Source organism: Odocoileus virginianus, chromosome 29 (genome assembly GCF_023699985.2).
Source record: "Odocoileus virginianus isolate 20LAN1187 ecotype Illinois chromosome 29, Ovbor_1.2, whole genome shotgun sequence".
In the NCBI taxonomy this organism is placed as follows: domain Eukaryota; kingdom Metazoa; phylum Chordata; class Mammalia; order Artiodactyla; family Cervidae; genus Odocoileus; species Odocoileus virginianus.
Genome location: NC_069702.1, coordinates 271,825 through 296,122, shown reverse-complemented (window position 1 = coordinate 296,122; position 24,298 = coordinate 271,825). Strand labels below are relative to the sequence as shown.

Below are 24,298 nucleotides of genomic sequence, written 5' to 3'. Positions count from 1 at the left end.
ATAAAAACTACCATTCCATAAATATTCCAAACATTATCAGTTAACCACAACTATGCTCTAACCTCAATCAATCTCTAATATGAAAACAGGCCTATTTCATCCTACAGATAAGTAAATCCAAACACCAAAGTCAGAAGAAAAAATATTGCATACAGAATGTCTGGCATTTCATACATTTTAAAGCATTTATTAGTTTATCTAACAAAATTGAAACAGTGACCCTCAGTTTTAGGTAAGAAAAATGATAAATTCTCTAATATGAAAAGCTATCATAAATAAATATCATTTATTCCTTTCAGAATTGCAACTCAATACATACCTCTGTAGAAAATTAGTTTCTTCTGGATTTATCCAAGTAACAGAGAATGAATCAACATTATTTCATTATTATTAAAAAAAAAAAAAGACTAATACATGCCCTATAGACATCACTGACTCAGTATGCCAAAAGGTGAAAGATTTAACTAACTTGATCATTTGTTGAAATTTAAAACTTAGTAAGAGGCTGTAGTTACCTCTTTTTGGAGATGAAGTTTGAAGCAACTGTTTGGCTTTGAGGGAAGTACGAGGCAAATTTTTCAGCCTTTGCGAAGCTGTTGAAAAATAAGGAACTGTAATATTTGCTTGGAAGGACAAGATAAAGGCTATAGCTTCTGTAAACTTGAATATTTTAATACAAACTTGAAAATTTATCAAGAAACAGACAGGTGAGAATACATCAGAAACCTAAAATCAGAGGAATCAAAGTGATGCTTAGTGCATTAAGTTAGAAAAGAAAGGGAATGGAAATCTTAGTGCAAAGTGCATACTTTAAGAAATCGTTTCTTATAGATGAGAAAATCTATAACATGTAAACGGATCAAAATATCAGAGAAAACAAACCACCAGCAAACATGCTGCAGGACGCAAAGAATACAAAGCTAGTAAGTAAAAGTGATGAACACAAGCACGCAGTACAGAAAAAAACAAACGAATGTAGTGCTGGCTCAGTGCAAAAAAGCAGACTGGCAAAGCAGTTATTGTTAGATGAACCGTCCTGACATGAAACAGTAATCCTCACACTCAAAAAGGAGAAGAAAACTCAGAACCAGGCAGGTCCTCAAGGGAATCAACCATCTAGTTGCTTTAAATATATTCAACACCATCTTGGTGTGGAATTTAACTAACTGCATTTTAGACCTTGGGGAGCAACAGATCTGGACTATGCACATACGCATATGGGATGGTGAGGGGTAGGGATGTGTGTGCGTACATGTTGGGGTTGAGGGATTTGGAGGAGTAAGAGCATCTGTTTTTTAAGTGTTCAAGGAGGAGTTCTAAGCTTTCTTCACAACTCCTCATCTGTTAACTGTGTAAAACTCTCAAAACTGACAACTAAGCAGCAGTTCAGAGGCATCCAGAGTTCAAGCTCACTATGGCTCCAATGAACGGGCGAGTCCCATAGCCACCAGTGCAGTCACCTATGTAAGTGGTTCTAAAACATCATCCTGTGATGCGAAAATCAGACTTCATACACCTCTAGGATTTATAAACACCACTTCCTCCTGCCCCAAAACAGAGATCTCAAACCATAAATCTGACCAGCATTCTAACAGTCATTTGTGGATATATGTATTACTTGATACATCACCAAAAAGAGTTAAGGAGAATTTTTCTTTATCTCTGTTGCTTAATCCAATCAATGGGGATAGGATTTTCACTAATAGGAAACATTTTTAAAAAGTAACAAACCCATTTGATTTCAATTTCTACCAACACTTATTACAACACACTACTGCAACTAAATGCTGTATGCCAGTTTAAGTTAAATATATTGCCAGGCGGACTAGCAAAAAATTCTCCAAACTTAAAAAAAAAGAATCAATTTCATAATGCATAACTTCATATCTATCCCACAGAAATATCAGGCACTATCATTATTAAATATTCTTCATTTATATATTTATTCATATATGCTTTCTACCATTTATATTTTCATTCATTCACTCACCCATTCATTCTTACTTTCTTTCTAATAATTGTGTACTTTATTCCAGGTACTGTTTTAGAAATAATGAATACATAGCTGGCTGGACAGACAAAGTTCCTACTTCCATGGAACTAAGAGTTTAGGGAAGGGGAAACTGACAATAAACAAGGAGTAAAATACATGGCCTGCCAGATGGTGACAGCTGCTAAGGAGAAAATTAAGTAGGAAAGGGGGAAAAGAACCACGAGACATAAGCTGCCATTATCAATAGCGTGATTAAGAAATATTTCTCCTGAGACGACATTTGCCCAAAGATCTGAAGGAAGAGTGGAAGTGAGCCATACAGATATTGGGGGAATGCATCCTAGACGGAATGAAAAGCAGTAGTAAGGACCTGAGGTAGGAGTGTGCCAGATACACAAGAAGAACAGAAGTAGGCCACAGTGCTTGTAGTGGAGCAAATGAAGGCAAAGGGTAACCAACTGCACATACGCTGGCAATCCACAATATCTCTTAACCACTAAGACTTCTTAAACAAGGGTTTAAATATAAAATATCATCTACAGCCAATTGTTCTGGAAAGATCTTATTTAAATTAACAGCTATAATGACTCCAATGGACTTTATCCCTCAAGTTTCACGGGTGATGTCACAAGAACAGCTTCTACAGACAAGTGATGACTCTCCACTGGCAATTCAAAGAATCAGACTGCAAACAGGTTTAGGCAGTATACTCTAGACTTGCCTGATACAGACAGAATAAAATGAATGATTTTCATGATACCACAAAGAAACACAATGTTACACAAATAAGAACAAAAATTAAATTTTAATCTGAATTATCAATCTTAATTTGATCCATTTTCCAATGGCAAAATCACTTTTATTTCTTTATTTTGACCATGTGGCTTGTGGGATCCTAGTTCCTCTCTAGGGATCCAACTCATGCCTGCTGCAGTGGAAGCACGAAGTCCCAACCACTAGACTGCCAAGGAGTTCCCAAAATCACTTTTTAAATGATAAACTAAACTGGTCTCCAAATCCTTCTAGAACTTTAATCCACTCTTCACATTGCTATCAGATTCAATTTCTTAAGAAGGAACCCTGATTAAAAGCCTAGGGTAGCTTGTTAAGATGAAATCTAAACTCCTTAATATATTTTATTTACCTACTTATTTTTTGGCCGCACCACACAGCTTGTGGGATCTTAGTTTCCTGACCAGAATCCGTACTCTCAGCAATGAAAGCGCAGAGGCTTAACCACTGGAATGCCAGGGAATTCCGAATATGGTATTTTAAAATTCCCACAATCTATCCCCTACCTACATCTCTCATTCTTGTCACTGAACCCACTAACCGTCCTGTGACCCACAGTTTAGTCAAACAAAACCACTATAATCAGGGTGTCATTCTTAAGATTTCATTGCTGGTCCCACTGTTGGGAAAACCTATACTTTCTTCCCTCATGTGACACCTCCTCCAGAGCTGGCTGAGATATCTTTCAGTATCTTCCCAGAAAACCTCTTTATACTGATGAGTGTAATACCTCTGTTTCCCCATCACTTCCTGCTTTTGAAGGGCACAAGCTCTCTCTTTCACATTTATATTCCCAATGCCTAGAACATAACATACACCCTATAAACATCTTAATTATTTACTGAATAATTAGGGTAATAATTAATAATAATCTCTGGATAAAATCTGGAGACTTCAATTAAATATTCAAGATCCTCCAGAGCTGAGATCCAATTCAGTGGTTCTTAAACTTAACTATGCTCCAGAGTCAGCTGAGACACTTCTAAAAAATAGAGATTCTGGATTCCCACTCCAGATGTATTCAATCACATCTCCATCACATTTCCTGAAGTAAAGGTCAGAAGAACTATACTTATTAGTATCAATGTCTTTGTGGTAACTGACTCAACATAATTATACTACTTACCCTTAAACAAAAGTTCCACAAGTATTTCACTCATTCTTATATTAGCCCACTACACAGATTTATCATGACTTATTTTACTTCAACTTCATTTTTCATAATTATGTAAAATTCTAGTGTAACCTTTTCATGTTTTGGTTACAAGTGAAATTTGGATGAGAATTCCTCCCCCATGGGCCTAAGTGCAGTCTGGCTATGCATAAGTTGGTAGCTGCCCTGGACACTCCCTCCTCAGTGTGAGGTCCACAGTACAATACTGATCCTATATATCTCTCCTCTAGGAGTACACTGTATCCTGTGCAAACATGTTCTTCCACTTAGTTACATGTAAGCAAGCAAATGATAAATGTTACACAGACTTATTCTTTTGTGGTAATTCACAAAGTATTTACAGTTCAACCTCAAATCATGCTCCAACAGAGTCATCCAATAATATTTTCCAATGCCTTCTTATTTGCAGTTAGGGTCAGGATGATGTAATCCAAACAGTAACTGGGAGGAAATCGGGAGACACACAAGGGAGCTGAGAGTTCATCTGGCTTGGTTTTGCCAGTTTTCTAGTTACTTGGCATTGTACATATAATTTATATGGACCTCTGCTCCCTCTCTATAAAAATAAAAAATGGGATGTTGTGAGGTTCAAATGAGATAATACATATGAAAGTAAATATGTGCTACTTTTTTAAAACCAGCAGATTGTCTTGGGTTTTTCTCCCTTCTCTTATTTCTGAACCAGAAATTCCTATATTTTTCTGAAAATTAAGCCTTTTCACTAAACCTGTTCTCTAGTGGTCTTAGAAAACAAGCACTACACTAGTTTTTTGAAAAACTGTCCCTGACAAACATTCCTTCCTTTAACTGGAGAAACTGAAAAAATTACATGTATTCATGACCTTTGCAATGCTCTGGTTTTCTTAAACTTTTTAAGTTACTCACATTTTCCAAATGTAAAAGTCAAGAATTGGTAATAGCTATCAAAATGAAGTATATTAGGACTCTCATAATATTCATACTTGAATGCCAGCATCCACAATAATGCAGCCATAGCAAATAAGCATATAAAAATAGTGATTGCATAGTAACAAGGCAAAAGAAGTGGTCCCTTAGGTGGAAATAACAGCAATCTTGCAAAGTTAGGTTCATGCAGACCAGCAAGTAAGAACCAAAGCTTTACCACTTAAGAGCTGGAAAAATACTTAAAAGAAAACAAAATGCAGCAAATATATGAACTGGTTTGTAAAAAATATTTAAAATGCTATTCATGTATAAAACTTTCCATTGTAATATTTTTACATAATTACCATATTAGTCTTTTTATTTTGATATGTAACAGTACATCTAACACACACACTAATTAAAACACATATATATTACATATCAAAGATAATGTAAAATTTTCAGAAAAACAGGTTAACATTCTATTTTGCTTCATAATGTATTGACTTTAAATACAAAGTTTTAACTTTTTTTCTTTTTTGGCTGCACCATGTGGCTTGTGGGATCTTAGATCCCCAACCAGGGAGTGAACCCAGAGCCACAGCAGTGAAAGCGCCAGGTCCTAACCACTGGACTGCCAGGGAAGTCCAAGTTTTAAATATTTTTATCAAATAAACTTTATTAAATTTTAAACCTGCTAATATTCTGGATTTACTACTTTTCAAATACATCCTGTGAACAGTGTGACTCTATACTAAAATAAAGGTTTCTGACATTTTCATCATAAACAAGCTTCACAACTACAAACATAAAAACAAACAAGTATATGCAATTTTTAAAAAAGGATGGTACCTTACTATTTCTTCTGCCTATACATTATTCAAATACTGAAATATACTACTATGAAACTGCATACATATATTCCACTTATAAGTAAATTAGTGATTAGAATCTCACTATGTTTCTTTATCTGTTTTTAATTATCAACTTCTGAGGGAAAAGAAAAAATAATTCACCTATAGGGAAAAAATTCTAGGGAATGAGCAGGTGATAAGCTACATAGCCTTTCAAAGCTTCAGTTTCCTAATTTGTAAAAATGTATTAGTAACTGAACCTACTTTATAGACTTGTTCAGAGGATTAAACAGAATTATGAATATAAGGGATAGCACAATGTGAGTTTTATAATATAAATAATATTATTTACAATTGGTAAATAAGGAAAACTTTTCAATATTATCACAAAAGTCATTTTGGTTCAAACTGAACCAAAATTTTTTCTAGACTGTGAATTAAGCCGCCAAATAACAGCAGCTCAATATAGAGTACACCAAGTCAGCAAACACAACAGAGCTAAGGAGGAGTGCAAGGGGACTTACAAAGACCTGAGGCTGTCACAGCTGTCACTCAGCACACACGTTATAAGTGGGCAGTCAGTAACTGTGTGCTTGTATCGCTTCATCACAGCTTTGAGGGAATGAAGGAGCAATCATAGTGACCACTTTAACCACCAACAGTAAATACGTTACAAAGGAACTGAATAAGTCAGACGACAAAACTGATGTGAACTGTGGGACAGAAGGCATGCATACTGAGCATTTCTAAGATTGCAGAGATAACTCTGATAGTTGTTTAAAACTGGGTTTAGTACATGCTCATATCTGCCTTAGTTAATAAGCAATACTTCTTAGAAAGTGTTCAATTCTTTTAAAACCACTCTGTAAAGTATAGAGTGCCCATCTACTCCCACATCACGTCTTGGTCAGTCTGGCCGCTCTGTCTCAGGAGTCCCTTCTGTGTGATTCTCTAATCCTTGCTTATGCTGCATATGTCTCCTTAAATCAACAGTTTCAGCTTTTCTTTCCATCAAGTTACTTTCAACTTTTTTTTTTTAAATAAAATTCTACTTTTGGTGAAGTATTTATTAAGAATTTATCAAGCCTTTATTTGTATATTTATAGGACAATTATTATTTTTATTAATATTCTAGTAAGAAAGCTCCTTGGGTTTTAAATGGTCTATTTCAGGACTATTCCACGTCCCCTGCCCCCAAATTCTGTCATTTTTAATGTTCAGTATTGCAGAACAGAAGGTTTTTAAAGAATATATATATATTTGTAAATTAAACAGAACTTGCTTATTTCAAAATTCTAGAGACTACAGTTTCATACAGATTTAAGTATTGATACAACTGGATATTTAATAGGGACAAATTTTAAATTGAATATAGCTATGATTATCTTACAAAACTAATAAGCATTACATTTTACTATAGTACAGCTATTCAGCACAAAATTAAGCTCTGTAATTTTCATTTTCTTTAAATAACTGATAAATAAAAGATACTTACTGGCTGAAGCCTGAGGTTGCATGCGAGGTATACCTCCATTTGGCACTTGAAAATTTGAGTCACTTCTGCTGCTTTTCACTGAGTCAACTTGTGTATTAGATGTTCGGGACAGGTTTGGAAGACTGCGTCTTAGTTTTTCTATAACAATAGAATTTTAATTAAAAAAAAACAAGTCAAAACATTTTTTAGGATGGAGAAAATTAAAATATTAACATTCAAAAATCATTCTTTAAATGTTCTGCAGACTTTAGAAGAGCTAACAGGAAAAAAACACATCTTATAAAAAATAACTCAATACAGTTTCTATAAATGGGTAGAACCTTTAAAAAAGAAGCATAAATTACTTAACTCAAAATCTAAACACTTCATGACTTCATGAATATGGCAAAGCAAAACTAACCTAAGTAAAAACTCTTGATCTACTTATCTAAAATGCAAAACCTCGGTAAAAACCTTGTTACTTTATACCAAAACATGAAGGACAATTTTTTTCCATTCTTATAGTTACCTTCATTTTTAACATTGGTTGTCTGTAAATCTGTTGGATGGCCTTGAAGTGAAAGGCGAGGTTGCTGTAAGCGGCTAATCATAGGCTGTGGGGACACTCTACTATATTCTATTCCCCGAGCAGGAGATCGAGAACGAGGTGAATTTCGGGGTGACTGCTTAGGTGATGGTCGAGGTGAATTGCGTGGTGATGGTGAAAACCTGTTAACAGCAGGGTATACTGCATGATGCATATTGTCATCTTCATCATCTAAACTTTGTGCATCAAGTTCCTGATCACTAAAAGTACCCCGTCTGGTAGAATTGCAAGATGAACCAGAACTGCGCCGAGACGCTGTGGCTGCATATTCTTGCCGGAGACCTGACAATAATGAATGTGTTATTTCTTTAGTTATTAAACATTTAAGTATTTTTAAGGTTTAAAAGCACAAGATTATCATTGAGAAACACGAATAGTATATAACATGTAAAGGAAAACTCCCTTTCACTTGATTCATCTTAGACTTCCCCACACACAAGGATGCATATACTACATCTAAAAAGCTATTTTTATATTACACGAAATTCATAAATTTTTACCCAATTTCAACATTTCTTCTTGAATCCAAAATCTATATTAAAAAGAAAACCATAAATTTAAAAATATTTGTATTCCAAAAGACAGGAGTCCAAATTTGAGATTAACATTAAAGGAATATTGAAAGAAAACAATTACCTGTCCAACCAGTGTAAAGAATACATCAGTGAGTAAATAAACACCCTGGATACTAAACCTTTGGATTAATCTTACTCCAGAAGATGATGAAGGAAACTTCTAACCCAGTCTTAGGAATTGAATACTTGGGCACAAATATAATTCCAATTGCTTCACAAGCTAATGGAGTTCAAAAAAATAAGCTTATATTCTAAACCATCAAGTAAGAATTTTCAAAGGAGTGCCTTTTTATCTTGATATCTCCAGGAACACCCAAGGAACCTAAGGAGCCCTTCGAATAGTATTAAAACTTCTAGAATAAAAACAAATGTGACACATATTCAATGAGGAAAAAATTACAATTGAAAAAGAGTGTCGCATTTAGATAGTATGTTGAGGAAATCCTGCTAACTATTGGCAGTTTAGTCCAGAAGATCTGTCTGTTCTTGAGTAGTATTCAAACTTTTTAAGTTATATAGTTATACACAGAAAGTGCTATCATCATGGTTCCCCAAAGAAGTGAAAGAGAATCATATCAGGGTACCTATAACGCTATGGTTTCCTAGGACACATCCAGCCTTTTGGTCAGGTTTGGAGACCATTGTAATAACTGACAAATTACTTGGTGTCACTTAGCAAAAGACAACAGACCCATGAACAGAGTATTGTTTTAGAAAAGAAAATCCCAATCCTGATGCAAGTTCTCCACTAACAGGCAGTCTTATGGAGATCACAACCACTATAAAGGCATTGTGCTTTTCTCATCTTAAAAATGAGGGAGCTGAACCAGGCAAAAGCCCACATCTGTTACTTTACAATTGTATCAGCAAAAAGCTGGAGAAACAATGTTGCAAAAAGGAAAATCATTCTCTTAAAAAGAAAATGATGGTGGTTTCAAAGAGTATCACTCACATTTTCAGTATCACTTTTTTTTTAATTCACCAGGAAAAGAAATATTTATGCATGTGAATGGCTTAGAAAGGATTTTTAAAGAAAGGCTAAAATTTCTATTATATGTTACCGACATACAATATGAAAACTATAGCAAATACGAGATTGAATTTCTAACAAAATATTGCAGTCTAAAAAGTCAGGGTTCAAAGAAGAAACAAGTAAGTTTAGTCTAAGTGACAGTTAGGCAGCATTCTTTATTCTTTTTTCACATCTGTGACAATAACCCCTCATTAGCTGACAATATCAAACTCAGAATGAGGAGTTTGTTAATACAAACTTACAGAAGAAAAGGGTAACATGTTATTGGTTTGTAGGGCTAAAGACAGAAAAGCACCAAACCTTTCTTTCTAAGGGAAGATGTGTAAAAATGGGATAAGAATTAGCAGAGTAAGAAACCAACATTCTGCAGTTTCTTAACGTTACTGCTTGATAACACTTACATAAAAGAAAGGACATAAACAGAAAATTTCTGAACTAAATTATAGCACTGCTCCATTACCTCAGCCAACTGTCAAGACTCTGAAACCTGTGCTTTAAGGATCTTTTCACTGTAAAGCTTAAAGAGATCACTTTAGAGAGATTGCTTCCTTCAGTTAAGCCCATACAATAAAATGTACAGGCAAGAATAATACTATCATTTATATTCAGATGAGAGCCAAGTCATTGATGAACACTTGAAATAGTAAAAATTTTGTGCACATGTGTACTTTGGGGACAACACTTCTATCAGATTCTTTTTTTTTTTTTTTTCATTTCTTTTTATTAGTTGGAGGCTAATTACTTCACAACATTGCAGTGGGTTTTGTCATACATTGACATGAATCAGCCATGGAGTTACATGTATTCCCCATCCCAATCCCCCCTCCCACCTCCCTCTCCACCCGATTTATCAGATTCTTAAAGGTTCCTGTTACCCAAAAAGTTGCAAGGACCACTGTGCAAAACAACATCACATGCTTCATTTAACTTAATGTCGCAATTTCAATTTTCCCTTAAAGGTCTCTCTTTTTAAGCAGAATACACATATTCTAAGAAAGATGATATACTTGCCTCCAAGGAGAAAAAACTGATTTTGTGGGTGTGAAAAAAATCTTAGATATAATAGTTTGTGGTTCTTAGAGTACACACAAAGAGATGTAGACTATATCAGTGGTATTAAAATTTATTGGGAGCACAAATGGGTAAAAAGGGAAAAAAAATCTAAACAGGCTCCTTAGAGGCAGGTAATAATGAAAGAACAACTGAGAAATGCTCATCCACACTAAGGAAGGAGCAATAGAGTAGTAACCACTGGATCACAGCAGAGAAACAAGCAGCGTGCGACTTCCCGGCACAGCAGAGCACAGCCTGCTTTTCCTTAGTACTCACACAGCAAACTGCTCAGCATACAATGGACTCTAAAAACAAGCCAATGAACAAACCAGTCCACATGCTCAAAAAGCCTCTGAAATGTCAACTTTTCTATTCTTATTATACTACTATTCCACAACACTGTAAGACATTTAATAAGGGCAAAAAAATTATACCGTAATGAAAGACCTAAACTTTAACCATTAAAATACTTACTTTCTTCCTGCATCCGAGCTAGAATTTGCACATCAGTTACATCATTTAGCTTATAATTGGATCCAATTGAATCTTCATCTAATTCTGAAGCACTTAATTCACTGTCTATAGAGGATTGAGGACTGAGTGGAGGATTTCTGTCTGATGAACTTTTCAAATTACCTTAAAAAAGAAAATGATTCAAACTTTGGTGAACAAAAATTGAATAAACATCTGTTGCAATTAACTTGATATTATATCTTTGGACTGATTCAGTTCATTGTTATTCTGTCTTTTCTGTTTATAAAATTCCCAGATGTTAAAATTAAAAACTGACCTGATTAAAAATGAAGACAACTATATACAATGACAAATACAAAACTCATTTTCTTATAGCTATAATTTATCCATATTCTTATGAAAAATTCAGTTTTCAAGACAGTAGTGGTAAAGTATTTAATGTTCAAATAACACATGCTAGAGGATTTCAACTTTTACCAGGTAGCCAGTGAAACTGCTCTATAAACAGATGAATTATGTAGCGTTTTCTCCTCCCATTTCATTAGCAAACACCATCATCTTTCCCCTTGAATGAAACCACCTACTTTTCCTAAACAAGAAAACTATAATTTGAGGAAAATCAGGATTCCTTAGAGATTTAGAACCAAACCAAAAAAAGAACACTAAGCTCATTTCTCCTACATTATGCCATGTTTACAAAATTCCTTTGCCAAACTAGTAATGGGGATCCAAGGAGTTCTCTGATGTTTAGTAGTGAAGCACAAAGACAGGATGAAGGAAATGACTGGATTAAAAAACACATTTTATCACTAGAAACCAAAGGAGGACAGAAGACAGCTCAGAGGAATAAAGGCTATACATATCCAAAAGAATCTTAATAGGTTGGTGAAAAAGTAATTGCAGTTTGTTTTTTGTTTTTTTTTTTAGTAATTGCAGTTTGGGACTGTGAATTTTAAAGCATTATAACTAGGCTCAAACTCTTCTTTATTAATCAAAATAGGAACAATTACAATCAACACAGTTTTGCCAATAAGAAATAAGTTTGCTTATTCTTGTAGCATAAAAGTCTGTGCTTTGGGGTTTGATGAACTCTTAGAAAGCATTTTCTGCCTCCTGCTGGTTGTGGAAACATTTCCCCTGCAAAAAGCTGTTGAGATGCTTGAAGAAGTGGTAGTTGGTAAGCGAGAGGTCAGGTAAATACAGTGGATGAGGTAAAACTGTAGCCCAATTCATTCAACTTTTGAAGCATTGCTTGTACGACATGTGGTCGGGTGTTGTCATGGAGAAGAACTGGACCCATTCTGTTGACCACCGGCTACAGGCGTTGTAGTTTTCAGTGCATCTCATCGATTTGCTGAGCATACTTATGAGGTGTAATGGCTTCGCCAGGATTCAAAAAGCTGTAATGGATCAGACAGGCAGCAGACCACCAAACAGTGACCACGACTTTCTCTGGTGCCAGTCTGGTTGCTGGCTGGCTGTCATATAAAATCCACTTTTCGTCGCACGTCACAGTCCAATCAAGAAATGGTTCATTGTTGTTATGTAGAATAAGAGAAGACAACACTTCAAAAGGATGAATTTTTTGATTTGTGGTCAGCTCATGAGGCACCTACTTATCATGCTTTTTCACCTTTCAATTTGCTTTGAAGGTCAATATTGAATTCTTTGGCAACTTCTCATGTAGCTGTAAAGAGGATCAGCTTCAGTGACCCTCTCAATTGGTCACTGTCAACTTCCCGATGGCTGGCCACTCCACCCCTCATCTTCAAGGCTCTCATATCCTTTGCAAAATTTCTCTAACCACCACTGCTCTGTATATTTGTTAGCAGTTCCTGGGCCAAACGCATTGCTGATATTACGAGTTGTCCCTGCTGCCTTACAACCCCTTTTGAACTCGAATAAGAAAACTGCTTGAATTTGCTTTTTGTCAATCATCATTTCCATAGTCTAAAATAAATATAAAATACACAGCAAGAAATAAGTCATTAGCCAAAAAAAAAAGCGAGAAATGTGCATTAAAATGATGTACAACATAACCACATTTATTAAGTATCTATTCCAATACTAAACAGCAAGTTCAACAATGCAAAACTGCAATTACTTTTGCACCAACCTAGTAACTTCTTTCTAAGGAAATAATTCATCTGATCAACTTCCAATGAAGAACTGAAAAATCCCAACACTGTTATTAATATTTCTAATACAGATGTATTTGAAATTCTTGTTTCCTGAATTTTTCACCGTAAGAGTCATCTCTAACATAAACGGCACATAAAAAGAGCAAGAACAACACAAAACATAGTTAATATTTATATTATCAAAAAGAGTATAGTGCACATAATAGGAAATGTACTACAGGGTCAGTCTCAAATAGTACCTGAATAAAATTTTTTAATATTTTTTAAAATATTAAACAAATATGGCAGATCAAACTTTTTAGTACAACAGTCATGGGTGAAATAAGTAGCAACTAACAACCTATGTACAGAGCAAAGAGTAGGATCAATAAGTGATGAAACTGGCAAATACACAGGTCAAAAGTCTGAGGTGATTAATACATTTTAAGGGAGCCATAATAATTAATCATAACAATAGCAGTAATAAGAGTAACTGATTGGGTGAAATCTAAAGATCAGTAAGCTATACAATAACAGTCTCAGTCACAGAACCACGCAGAACATTCTTTCCTCAATTATAGCAATCTATCCCTTTCTTATACCCTTCATGGCTCTAAACACTCCCCTGGCACATTCATATACAGTCTAATACTATTATTAAAGTGCAATATCAAAGCTCATTAAAACTCCTATTTAACTGTAGGTTTTACAACCCAAGCAAGCATTTGTTAAGAGAATCAAACTTGTGACCTTATTTAATCAAGCCACATTAAAAAAATTTTACATACATGCTAAAGAAAACTGGATGTATCCTGGCTTATCCGTATCCCTGGGGCCCAGTACAGCACTACCTGGTGCCAAGTAGCTCCTTGACGATATCTTCTCTAGTCAGTTGGAGATTTCATAAATAAAAGAACTTGAGCTACTGATGAATAAATTATTTTCTGAGGCAGGGCAATAAGTTAAAAACTATTTCTTAATTACTTCAATTCATTTCTCCTTACCTGAATTTCCAGGAAGTATTAACTGTTTGACAATAGGGGGTCGCACTGGGGTTGAGGACGGAGAATTGAAACCACTACTGTATGGGCTACTGGCATTTGGACTGTAAGGACTTGTATAACTGACGGAGTTGAAAGGATTATTATACAAATTCTGCCTCTTGAGAGCTGCATTAATGACAAGAAAAAAAATCAAATTGAACAAAAGGCTAGTAACATTTCAAAAAATTTCCTGTTAGGCAATTCAGTAATTATCTCAATTTAAATACAGAAACATTTGTACAGAGGGGCGAGGGCGTATATCACATTAATAATCCCAACAAAATATCTCCACTATCTTAAATTTTGTTATGCAAATAAAACAGGAGCCACATCAAACAAAAATATTGTAAGATGTTACAGAAAAACGCATACAAACTTTTTGGCTAATCCAATAACACCACAGGAAGAACATCTCCTCAGTAAATTATTAACACTAAATTACTTCTGTCTTGTGGGGAAGTTTATTCCCACTGTATCAACCTTGTGAATATAAAAGCAATTTGTGTTTTCTCATTTTTTGAATACATATTGCTAATAACAACAAAAAACTATGAAATAATGAGTTTTAAACATAGTCTTTCCTAAGTTTTGGTTTTAGAAGAAATAAAACAATATTGACTATTTAGTGAAAGTGAAGTCACTCAGTCGTGTCCAACTCTTTGCCACCCCATGGACTGTAGCCTACCAGGCTCCTCCATCCATGGGATTTTCCAGGCAAGAATATTGGAGTGGGTTGCCATTTCCTTCTCAGGAGATCTTCCCGACCCAAAGACTGAACCTGGGACTCCCACATTGTAGACAGGCACTTTACCATCTGAGCCACCAGGGAAGTCCATTGACTATTTAGGCCATACTAAAGTCAAACATGCAAGAATTCTTTTTTGAAAAGAAAAAAAGTTCCCCCCCACTCACATTTTCTGGGCCAAGGAGAATACTTCTGCTAGAAAAAGGTAAAACATCTGTGCTATGTGTATAAAATTATAAAAGTAGTATGAAAGATCTCAAGTGCAATTATATGTAAGAAAAATTAATACTTAAATTATTTTGGGGAGCACTTTCCTCATGGTCCAGTGGTTAAGAAGTCACCTCGCAATGCAGGGTACACAGGTTTGATCCCTGGTCTGGGAAGATTCCACATGCTGCAGAGCAACTAAGCCCACACGCGGCAACTACCGAGCCCGCACACCACAGCGGGAGAACCTGTGTGCCGCACCGGAAGATCCCGCACGATTCAGGAAAGAGTCCACATGTCGCAACTACCGAGCCCGCACACCACAGCGGGAGAACCTGTGTGTTGCACCGCAATTTCCCACACGATTCAGGGAAGAGCCGTGTGCTGCAACTGAGACCCAACGCAGCCAGCCAAATAAACACATACGTAAAAGTATTTTTTTCTTTCTTCCACTCTACTCTAAAATCTACCATTTATTCATGTTTATGACCATTACCAAGTACTATGTAAAATACATACACAGATGGTACTTTTTCTCAACAGGCCTATCACCAAGCAGTGCAGGGAGAAAAAACAATGATTTCAAGGCAAAATGAAATGAGTACTATCAAAAAAGTGCAGAGGCTAATGGAAATGATGAGACAGGAGTAACTCATTACAGCCGACAGAAAGCGGGTAAGGCTTTTTGAAGAGGAGGCAGTGGAGCAGCCATGAACAGGTGAGCAGTCATGTGACAGGACACTAGGACTGAGCAAAGCACATGGTTTCATCTGCGTTTATAACAAAGGAAAGCTGTGTTCTGAAAATGCATACTGTGTCCAGGGAATAACAGTGAGTAATCCAGAAAGGCAAAGTACACGATGAGGGACAAAACAAGAAAAACCAGCTGGGGCCAAGTCACAGGAGGCCTGGAACGCCGTGCTTAGGAGTTTGAAATGTGTTCAGTAGCAATGACAACACCATCAGGGACTTCTGAGCAAGAGTATTGTGACCTAATCAGCACAGGAAAAACCAATGGTGGAAATCTTAATGTTAAATAGATTAGACTGAACTAGTTAATAAAGGTGACCAAAAAAGGAAGAAAGGGATGAATATTAAAAACTAGAAAGGATTACTAAAGGAAAAAAAAATAAGATGGTTCTGAACTTTCTGGTTTGCTTATAGGCAGAGCGCTGGTTTTGAGAGGAGGCAAACATGTTTTCTGTTAAGTTGGATAGTACAATAAGCTGGTGAATAGTATAGTTTTATACATATTCACCATGAGACAAGACACCATTAAATATATTGAGTATGTAGTACATAGCCTGATTTCAATTATCAACCTGAGGAGAAACAGAGGTGTTCGTTCTTTTCTCTTTACTCTGATTTCCTTTGAAGCATATTCTCTATTTGGTTATTTATTTAATTACGAGCACTGCAAGTTCTCAACTCAAATTTTAACTTCCTTTTTCTTGAGAAATTTCAATCATAATCACAACATTAGTTAGTATCTATATTACCCAAGTCCCCATTTTTTATCTCTCTAAGCCTAAGTTTTCATGAGCTTCAGTCTCATATACACTGCCCACTTAATGTCTCTCCTGAAGGTATGGCAAATGTACCCCAAAACAAACTCATTCTTCTCTCATTTTCATTCTCAAAATTAATTCATGTCCAAATCCAAACTCATTCTTTTTGAGTTAAAACAAATTTTATGTCTGCGGTCCTTATCTCAGAACGGTAACAACATTCAACCTATCACACTAGCTGGAAACACGGAAATCAATGCTGATGCTTTCCTCTCCCCCATCTCCTCATCTTTGGCTTGTTCCTCTATCCTTTCACACCTTTTTGTCTCGACTACGACCCTTTCCCCCATCACACACTGCTCAGCTACCATCATCAACCCTCCTCAAAACCACCCTGTGTCACTTTCGGCCTTCTCCACTCTAACACAGTCTGGGATGACAAAACGTTCTAGAGATAAGAGGCAATGGCAATGTGAATGTACTTAATGCCACTGAACTGTACATTTAAAAACAGTTAAAGTGGGGTATTTTATGTTAAATAAGTCTTACCACCAAAAAAAAAAAGATGGGCAGAGAACAGAGAAGGGAGAACCTTAAAAGACTGAAAAGAAAACTGTAGGGAGTGTTTTAAGACAGGGTAAAGAAGATAATGCATTATCATTAAAAAAAAATAAATAAGAAAAGAATGTCTCAGGAACACATGGTAGTTCACTGAAGAGCAGCTGAGTGTGAAGGAGCAGAAACTGTTGTGCTGGAACACAATAGCTAAGTTTCTAGGAGATGTGTGCCTTATCAAAAAATATATTTAAAAAACCATCTTCCCTCCAACCTGGGAAAAGAGAGGTTTAGGACTATAAGCTTCAAACCTGAAACAGCCAAATTACTTTTCCTTTAAATATATACAGTTATGGCTACTGCTCTGTGCACACAGCTATAAGATCTAAGCATTGTTAAGCAGATCCAGTACTTGATTACACCTAGTTTCAGTTCAAGAGTTACAGCTTCTCTTACAGGCTCGTACTATCTTTAGTAACTTTGTCATAATAAAGCAAAAAGCTACTCACTCCAATTGGTACTTCTGAAGTGTAACCGCTTTGGTTTTCTCCACTATGTCTATCCCATATATTATTTTCTTATAATAACCATTACTTGTTACAAACTACACTTTACTATATGCCAGTTTAACTGTGTACGTTCCCCATGCCTCCCCTGACCACTTGCAGTTTACACCCTGAAAAAAAGAGCATGTACTTCAACAATAAAGTCAAAAAAAGTAATCTTAAGGACATAGCTGTCAAGTAAACACAAAGCAAAAAACAAAAACCTATTCCAAATTAGTAATCATGCATCAATCTTTTACTACATGAGTTTTCCTGGAAACTATTACTTTTTTTAGTCTTCTGTTTTTGTTTTTATGGCCATGCCATGCGAATTGCGGGATCTTAGTTTCCTGAACGGGAACTGAACCCAGGCACCAGCAGTGAAAGCACTGAGTATTGATCACTGGACATCCAGGGAATTCCTGGAAACTGATATTCTTAACAGACTGACAGTAATTCCAAGAAAGAGTCAATAATATTTTTCCTATATTTCCAACACATCAGTATGCTACACTAAATGCCATAAATAGTGACACATATATTTTATTAGCTTTGTGAATGCTATTAAACAACAGGGCATAAAAGCAATTTAAACCCAAAATGCCAAATAAAAGACAAAGCAAACAAAAAGACGACAGGCAGGAATACATTTGCTAATCACTACCATGAGCCAGAAAAACATGCAAGGCTCTTTCATAAACATTATCATTTAATCCTTAAATAACACTTATAAGGTTTCATCATTCTTATAAAACTGAGCTCAACAGAGTTAAGTAATTCGCAGGGTCACAAGCAACTAAGTGACAAAAGTGAAAAGGAGGTCTCTAAGGTTCTCCATCTGTATCTTTCTATCACATCAGAATTTCCCTGAGGCTGGTGAGATGATTTCAGATACCAGACAAAACATTTTTTAAAATAATCATTTGTTTTAGCTTACATTAGAAAAAAAACTTGTCATAAAATCCATTATTTCACAGATATTTTTATCATGAAGCTAAATAAATAGTCAGAGATTAAAAACAAAAAAAAAGAATTCATTAAGTAAATAACAGAACAGGGTTATGTGCATATGGCAAAACCTCACAACAGCATGCACAATGTGATGTGGAAAACACCACCAAGCAAGGAACTGCCTTCCTAAAAATATACCATTCAACATTTATCTGTTTTTTGATTAAAGAAAGCAAAGGGGGTGAATTTACAAGTAAAATCACAGACATACCTGACATAGTTTGATCAAGTTTGTGGATAAGAGACTTTTTAGCACATTCAACATCAGGACTTGGGTAATCCAAAACTTGCCTGCACCAAACTAAAGGACTAACCGATTTCTGCATTGGTGTAAGTTTTTTCTTTGGTGATGAATATAGCCTAGGAGAAAACAAAAAAGACTAATGTTAGTTACTAAACATAAGATTATAAAATAAGGGATCTTTTGAACAGATTTAAGTTGGGGGATGAGAAGTAAAAAATGATGGAGCATTTTTAAATCACCCACATCTACTTTCTGCACAGGAAGAAAACATTATAACCACCAATATAAACCCAAATCTCAACTATTAAGTGAACTCAAAGGAGGCCAACTGTCCAGTCCTAAAGTGTGTCTTATTTTTCTTTTACTCTCATTCAAAAACTATGAGGAAACATGTTTTTACAATAGTTCATTCTGTTTTCAGTAGTTCTTAACACCCTAACATAACCATATCATTAGGTCTTGTCTAGAAGGCAGATAAATATCTTGCTTTCCAATTCCCATTTCCCTTCCTACCACAAACCATATGAAAATTTATAAGTGGCAATTCATTCCTTTTACTTAAGCAGTAGCCCCCCTGTAGCCCTCTTTTCAAATGATGGTATGTTAGAAAAAAGCAATAATTAAAAAAATCCTTAATAACAATATGATCCAATATTCTAAATTACTTCAGTTTCAGTAAAGAAGAAAGAAGACATATTTTATAAGTTCCTGGAGAAGGTATATAAAAACAAAAAGGTGAGAAGACAGGAGACAGATGTACTTTAATTTCCTAAGTAAGTAAGTGTTAGTTGCTCAGTTGTGCCCAACTCTTTGGGACCCCATGGACTGCAGCCCACCAGGCTCCTCTGTCCATGAGATTTTTCCAAGCAAGGATACTGGAGTGGGTTGCCATTTCCATCTCCAGGGGATCTTCCTGACCCAGGGATTGAACCCGGGTCTCCTGCACTGCAGGCAGATTCTTTACCGACTGAGCTGTAAGAGAAGCCTACTTGATTTGTTTTTCCTCAGATGAGTTCAGATCGTATCAACTGATGTTCATTTCAAATGTGACTCTACAGGAAAAATGTGAAGTTAATTGGACTCTAACCAGAGTGATTTCCAAATTAAGACACTTTAGGTGAAATCTATGATGTAAACAAAATTATTATACTTCCGATAGATGGGATGTAAAATCAGCTCCTTTCTTGGGTCCTACTGACACATGGAAGGTGGGGAAAGGGAGACAAAGGGCCCCATTTCCCACTGCTTCCTTATCTTGTTGATGCTGGATAGAGGTGGAAGTTTTGCTCCCTCACTGGGCCTCTATGATTTAATTTTAACAGAAACAGGGTAATGAAGTAATACTTTTCAAGTTTTATCAACAAGTCAAAACTTGATAATCTCAACCTACTGTAAATGATATTAGCCATCAATAAATTGGCTGTGTCCATCAGAACGCAGTCCCTCTTGATTAAACTATGTATTATTATGTAAGAAATTCAAAAGCATCAGAGTGAAAAAAATGTTTTCAGTAGGCAGTTATTTTAAAGAAGTCTATGTGTTTATAAGAGGTGAGCAAAGGAGATAATACGTATAATTACTGCAAGCACTTTTGTTTGAGTTTTCTTTAAAATTTAGGGTTAGGGAAACACTTGCTTTTGCTAAAGAGGCATTCAGTTACATGCTACATACAATACAGCTTGTGTGTCCTCTGGCAGCTTTAAAAGTACTGTGAAATGTCAACCAAAGGTTCCCTGACTGAAAAATAATTTGGAACCAATATCATATGGGCCAAAGTGTTTTATTTTTAGGGATCATTTTAGTGACGGAACACTGAAATAAGAGAACAGTGGTAGAAGATATTTGGCACACACAGGGTTATTGAATCAGTTTTCCCCTTTTCATCACTTGAGGAATAGACGGTTTGCTACATTACCTTTTATCTGTTAACAGAAGGCAAGAGCATTCTCTATTGCCAATAAGGGGATTAAATATAGGATCTGTAAGGAGAAAAGTAGTTTATACATGTAGGATCAGCAGGACTTGGTGACAATTGATGATGAGGGTAGGAAATAAAAAAGATGGAGGAATCCAAAATTGTTCTACAGTTTTTAGCTTTTTGTGACTGAAAGTATTACAGTGCCACTAACAAAAACAGGAAAGCTACCATTCATGTGGTATAGGGGAGATCATGATGTTTTAATAGATTCTAAATTATTGATGCTTTATTCAGTTTATAGTAGTTTCTGTATTTTTAAGATGCTAAAAGTACCTTACAACTTTTAAAAAAAAGAACAACTTTTGCAAGATGTAATTTATATACCATAAAATCAACCTGTGTAATCTCTGTACCATAAAATCCACTGTAGAATTTGATAAACTTAGTATTTAGTTACTCCAACCACTATCACCATGTAATTTTAGAATTAATTTATATCACCCTAAAAAGAAACCCCTTTTCTGTTTCTACCTCAAGCCCTAGGCATTAACTAATGTGCTTTCAGCTCCATGTCCTTTTCTAGACGTTTCATATAAATGAAATCATTCACTGTGTGTTTTGTGTGTATGGCTTCCTTCATGTGAATTACCAAAGTCTGAAAGAAAGAGTGAGCACTGCTACCAACACTAAGAAAATTGTAAGGAATATCACGAACAACTTTATGCCAACAAAAGAGGTATGACAGATAAATTTCTAGAAAGATACAAGTTATCAACTGGGACTCAAGAAAAAATTGCGACTCTGAAGAGACTATAAAAAGAAATTGAATTAATAATGAGGAATCTCCCTGCAAAGCAAAGTCCAGTCCCAGATGCCTTCACTTATTAATTTTATCAATATTAAGGAAAAATTATGCCAATGCTATACAAAATCTTTCAGAAAACAGATCTAACAGTGAAAGACTGAATGCTTCTCTGAAGACTGGATGTACAGTATGAAGAAGGATGTGCAGTATTATCATCTCTATCCAGTATGGTACTGGAGTATCTAGCCAGTGCAATATGGCAAGAAAAAAAAATTCAAGGCATCCATATGGGAAAGAAAAAGTAAAATTGTCTTTATTCACAGACAATATGATATTGTACATAAAAAATCCTTTGTAGAATCTACTGAAAGCAAATAAAATCAACTAGATTTAGCAAGGTCTTGGGATATAAAATCAACAGCTCTCCCTCCGCAAAAAATTGTACTTCTATGTATGGATGAAGAATTCAAACATGAAATAAACAAGTCCATTCACAACAGCATCAAAAAGAATACTTAGGAATAACAGCATCAAAAAGAATACTTAGGAATAAATTTAACAAATGAACTCCAAGAATTGTACACTGAAAACAGTAAAACATTGCTGAGAGAAATTAAAGAAGCCTTAAATAAATGGGAGAGATGTACCATGTTCACAGATCTGAAGACTCAACATTAACATGTCAATTCTTCCAAACTGATCAACAGAATTAGGCGCTTCCCTAGTGGCTCAGACAGTAAAGCATCTGCCTGCAACGCAGGAGACCCGGGTTCGATCCCTGGGTCAGGAAGATCCCCTGGAGAAGGAAATGGCAACCCACTCCAGTACGCCTGCCTGGAAAATTCCATGGATGGAGAAGCATGGTGGGCTACAGTCCATGGGGTCACAAAGAGTCGTACATGACTGAGCGACTTCACTTCACTTCAAGAGAATTAATACAATCCCTAAAATATATCATCAGGCATTTTTATAGAAATGGACAGCCTGATTCTAAAAGTTACATGAAAATGTAAAGATACAGAATGGCCAAAAGGATTCTGAAAAAGAAAAGTCCTTTTTTTTAAAATTTCAAAATCTCTGATCTTGCTCCCTTCCAATTCATTCCATATACTGCAGGTGAACTGTTTTCTAAAATATGAGTCTGACTATTAATATTACTCTACTAAAAATTCTATGCCAGTTTTTTTTAATATATATTTATAGGCTGCACTGGGTCTTTTCTGCTGTGCATGTGCATTCTCTAGTTGCAATGAGTGGGAGTTTCTCTTTGTTGTGGTGCAGGGCTTCTCTTTGTGGTGGTTTCTCTTACTTTGGAGCACGGGTTCTAGGAGCATGGACTTCAGTAGTTGTGGCTCATGGGCTGAGTTGCTCTGCAGCATGCGGGATCCTCCTGGCCCAGGTATCAAACCCATGTCCCCTGCACTGGCAGGCAGATTCCTAACCACTGGATCACCAGAGAGGTCACCATGCCAGTTTCCTTTTGCCTTATAGTCTTTTCTAAAACACAGCTCCCATGACCCTTGAGACACAGCAATGATCTAACTGTTGCAGCACTTTTTTTTTAAGCTACATTTCTCGCCCTCTTCCATCACTCCAATCTAAATAACAGCCATATGGTACTAATTTCTAGTCTTGAAAGCCCAATACTTTTGCTTCTAGGTCATCTGTATATGCTGTATCCCTTGCTCAATTCCACTTTGGGCTTACCTTACCTTCCCCTTGTCCAACTTCAGCCAGCCCATTATTAGTTTCTACTGAATCTCAGTTAAATGTCACTTCTTCAAGGGAACCTTCCTTAAGTATCTGTCGCAAGACTATACTAGGTGTCCCTCTACATAGTGAAGGAAGGTGCTTTAACAAAGCATCTTTGCATCTACTTAGACATGTCCCACCAAAAAGAAAATTTCAACTCTAACCTTCTTTGAATTACAAGAAACTTACTTTATTCATTTTTTTCCTGTCTGAAGTTTCTGAGTTGGTATTTATAAGTTGAAGAGAGACCTGTAAAAAACTGTTAGCAGCAATAAAAGCACTAAACATGGATAAACCTCAGAAATACTAAACTAAGTTAAAGAAGTCAGCCACAAAAGACCACATACTGCATGATACCATTCATATGGAATGTCTAGAATAGGCAAATCTATGAGATGGAAAGTACATTAGAGGTTGCCTAGGGATGGGAGAGAGGGTGGGGAAAGAGAAGTGGGTAGTGACTGCTAATACAAGAATTCTTTTGGGGATACTGAAAATATTCTAAATCAAGATTATGGCCATGGTTGTACTATTCTGTAAACATGCTGGAAATAACTCAATACTACAAACAGGTGAATTTTATGTAAATTCTTAGTAAAAGTATTAAAAAATCTGTTTGAAATAACTGGCCTTTCAAGATATTGCATTTTCCCTTAGAATAATCAATACAAAGAAATTAAACAGCATTAAATGTAATTTATGTATACTGCTAAAAGAGAACTAATAAAGATGTAAGAATATGAATACTAACAATATGAATATTAAGAAACTGATCATTACAAATCATATTTTGACCCATACATCACACATGCCTGTATAATATGACTTGTGACTTTTAAAAAAAATCTAAGAATATAACTATTTTGGAAAAGTAAAAATTTTAGTAATATATTTAGAAATATATATTGTGGACAGTATACAAAAAGTTATC

General features: G+C 35.6%; 1 protein-coding gene and 1 pseudogene across 4 annotated transcripts in view; both read right to left on the bottom strand.

Annotated features, from left to right (window-relative positions):
• Nucleotides 1–24,298, bottom strand: part of SLAIN2 (SLAIN motif family member 2) — a 75,327-nt gene that overhangs the window by 29,640 nt on the left and 21,389 nt on the right. For 2 of the 4 annotated variants that reach the window (XM_070458024.1, XM_020879751.2), the window contains exons 2-7: nt 18,860–19,008; nt 14,039–14,203; nt 10,915–11,076; nt 7,702–8,061; nt 7,194–7,331; nt 516–593 (exon numbers count right to left, since the gene is read on the bottom strand). In XM_070458024.1, coding sequence (XP_070314125.1) covers nt 516–593; nt 7,194–7,331; nt 7,702–8,061; nt 10,915–11,076; nt 14,039–14,203; nt 18,860–19,008 — 1,052 coding nt within the window. The remainder of the gene's footprint in view (nt 1–515; nt 594–7,193; nt 7,332–7,701; nt 8,062–10,914; nt 11,077–14,038; nt 14,204–18,859; nt 19,009–24,298) is intronic. The other 2 variants (XM_020879771.2, XM_020879761.2) reach the window with 1 other exon arrangement.
• LOC139032005 (histone-lysine N-methyltransferase SETMAR-like) lies at nt 11,818–14,024 on the bottom strand (annotated as a pseudogene).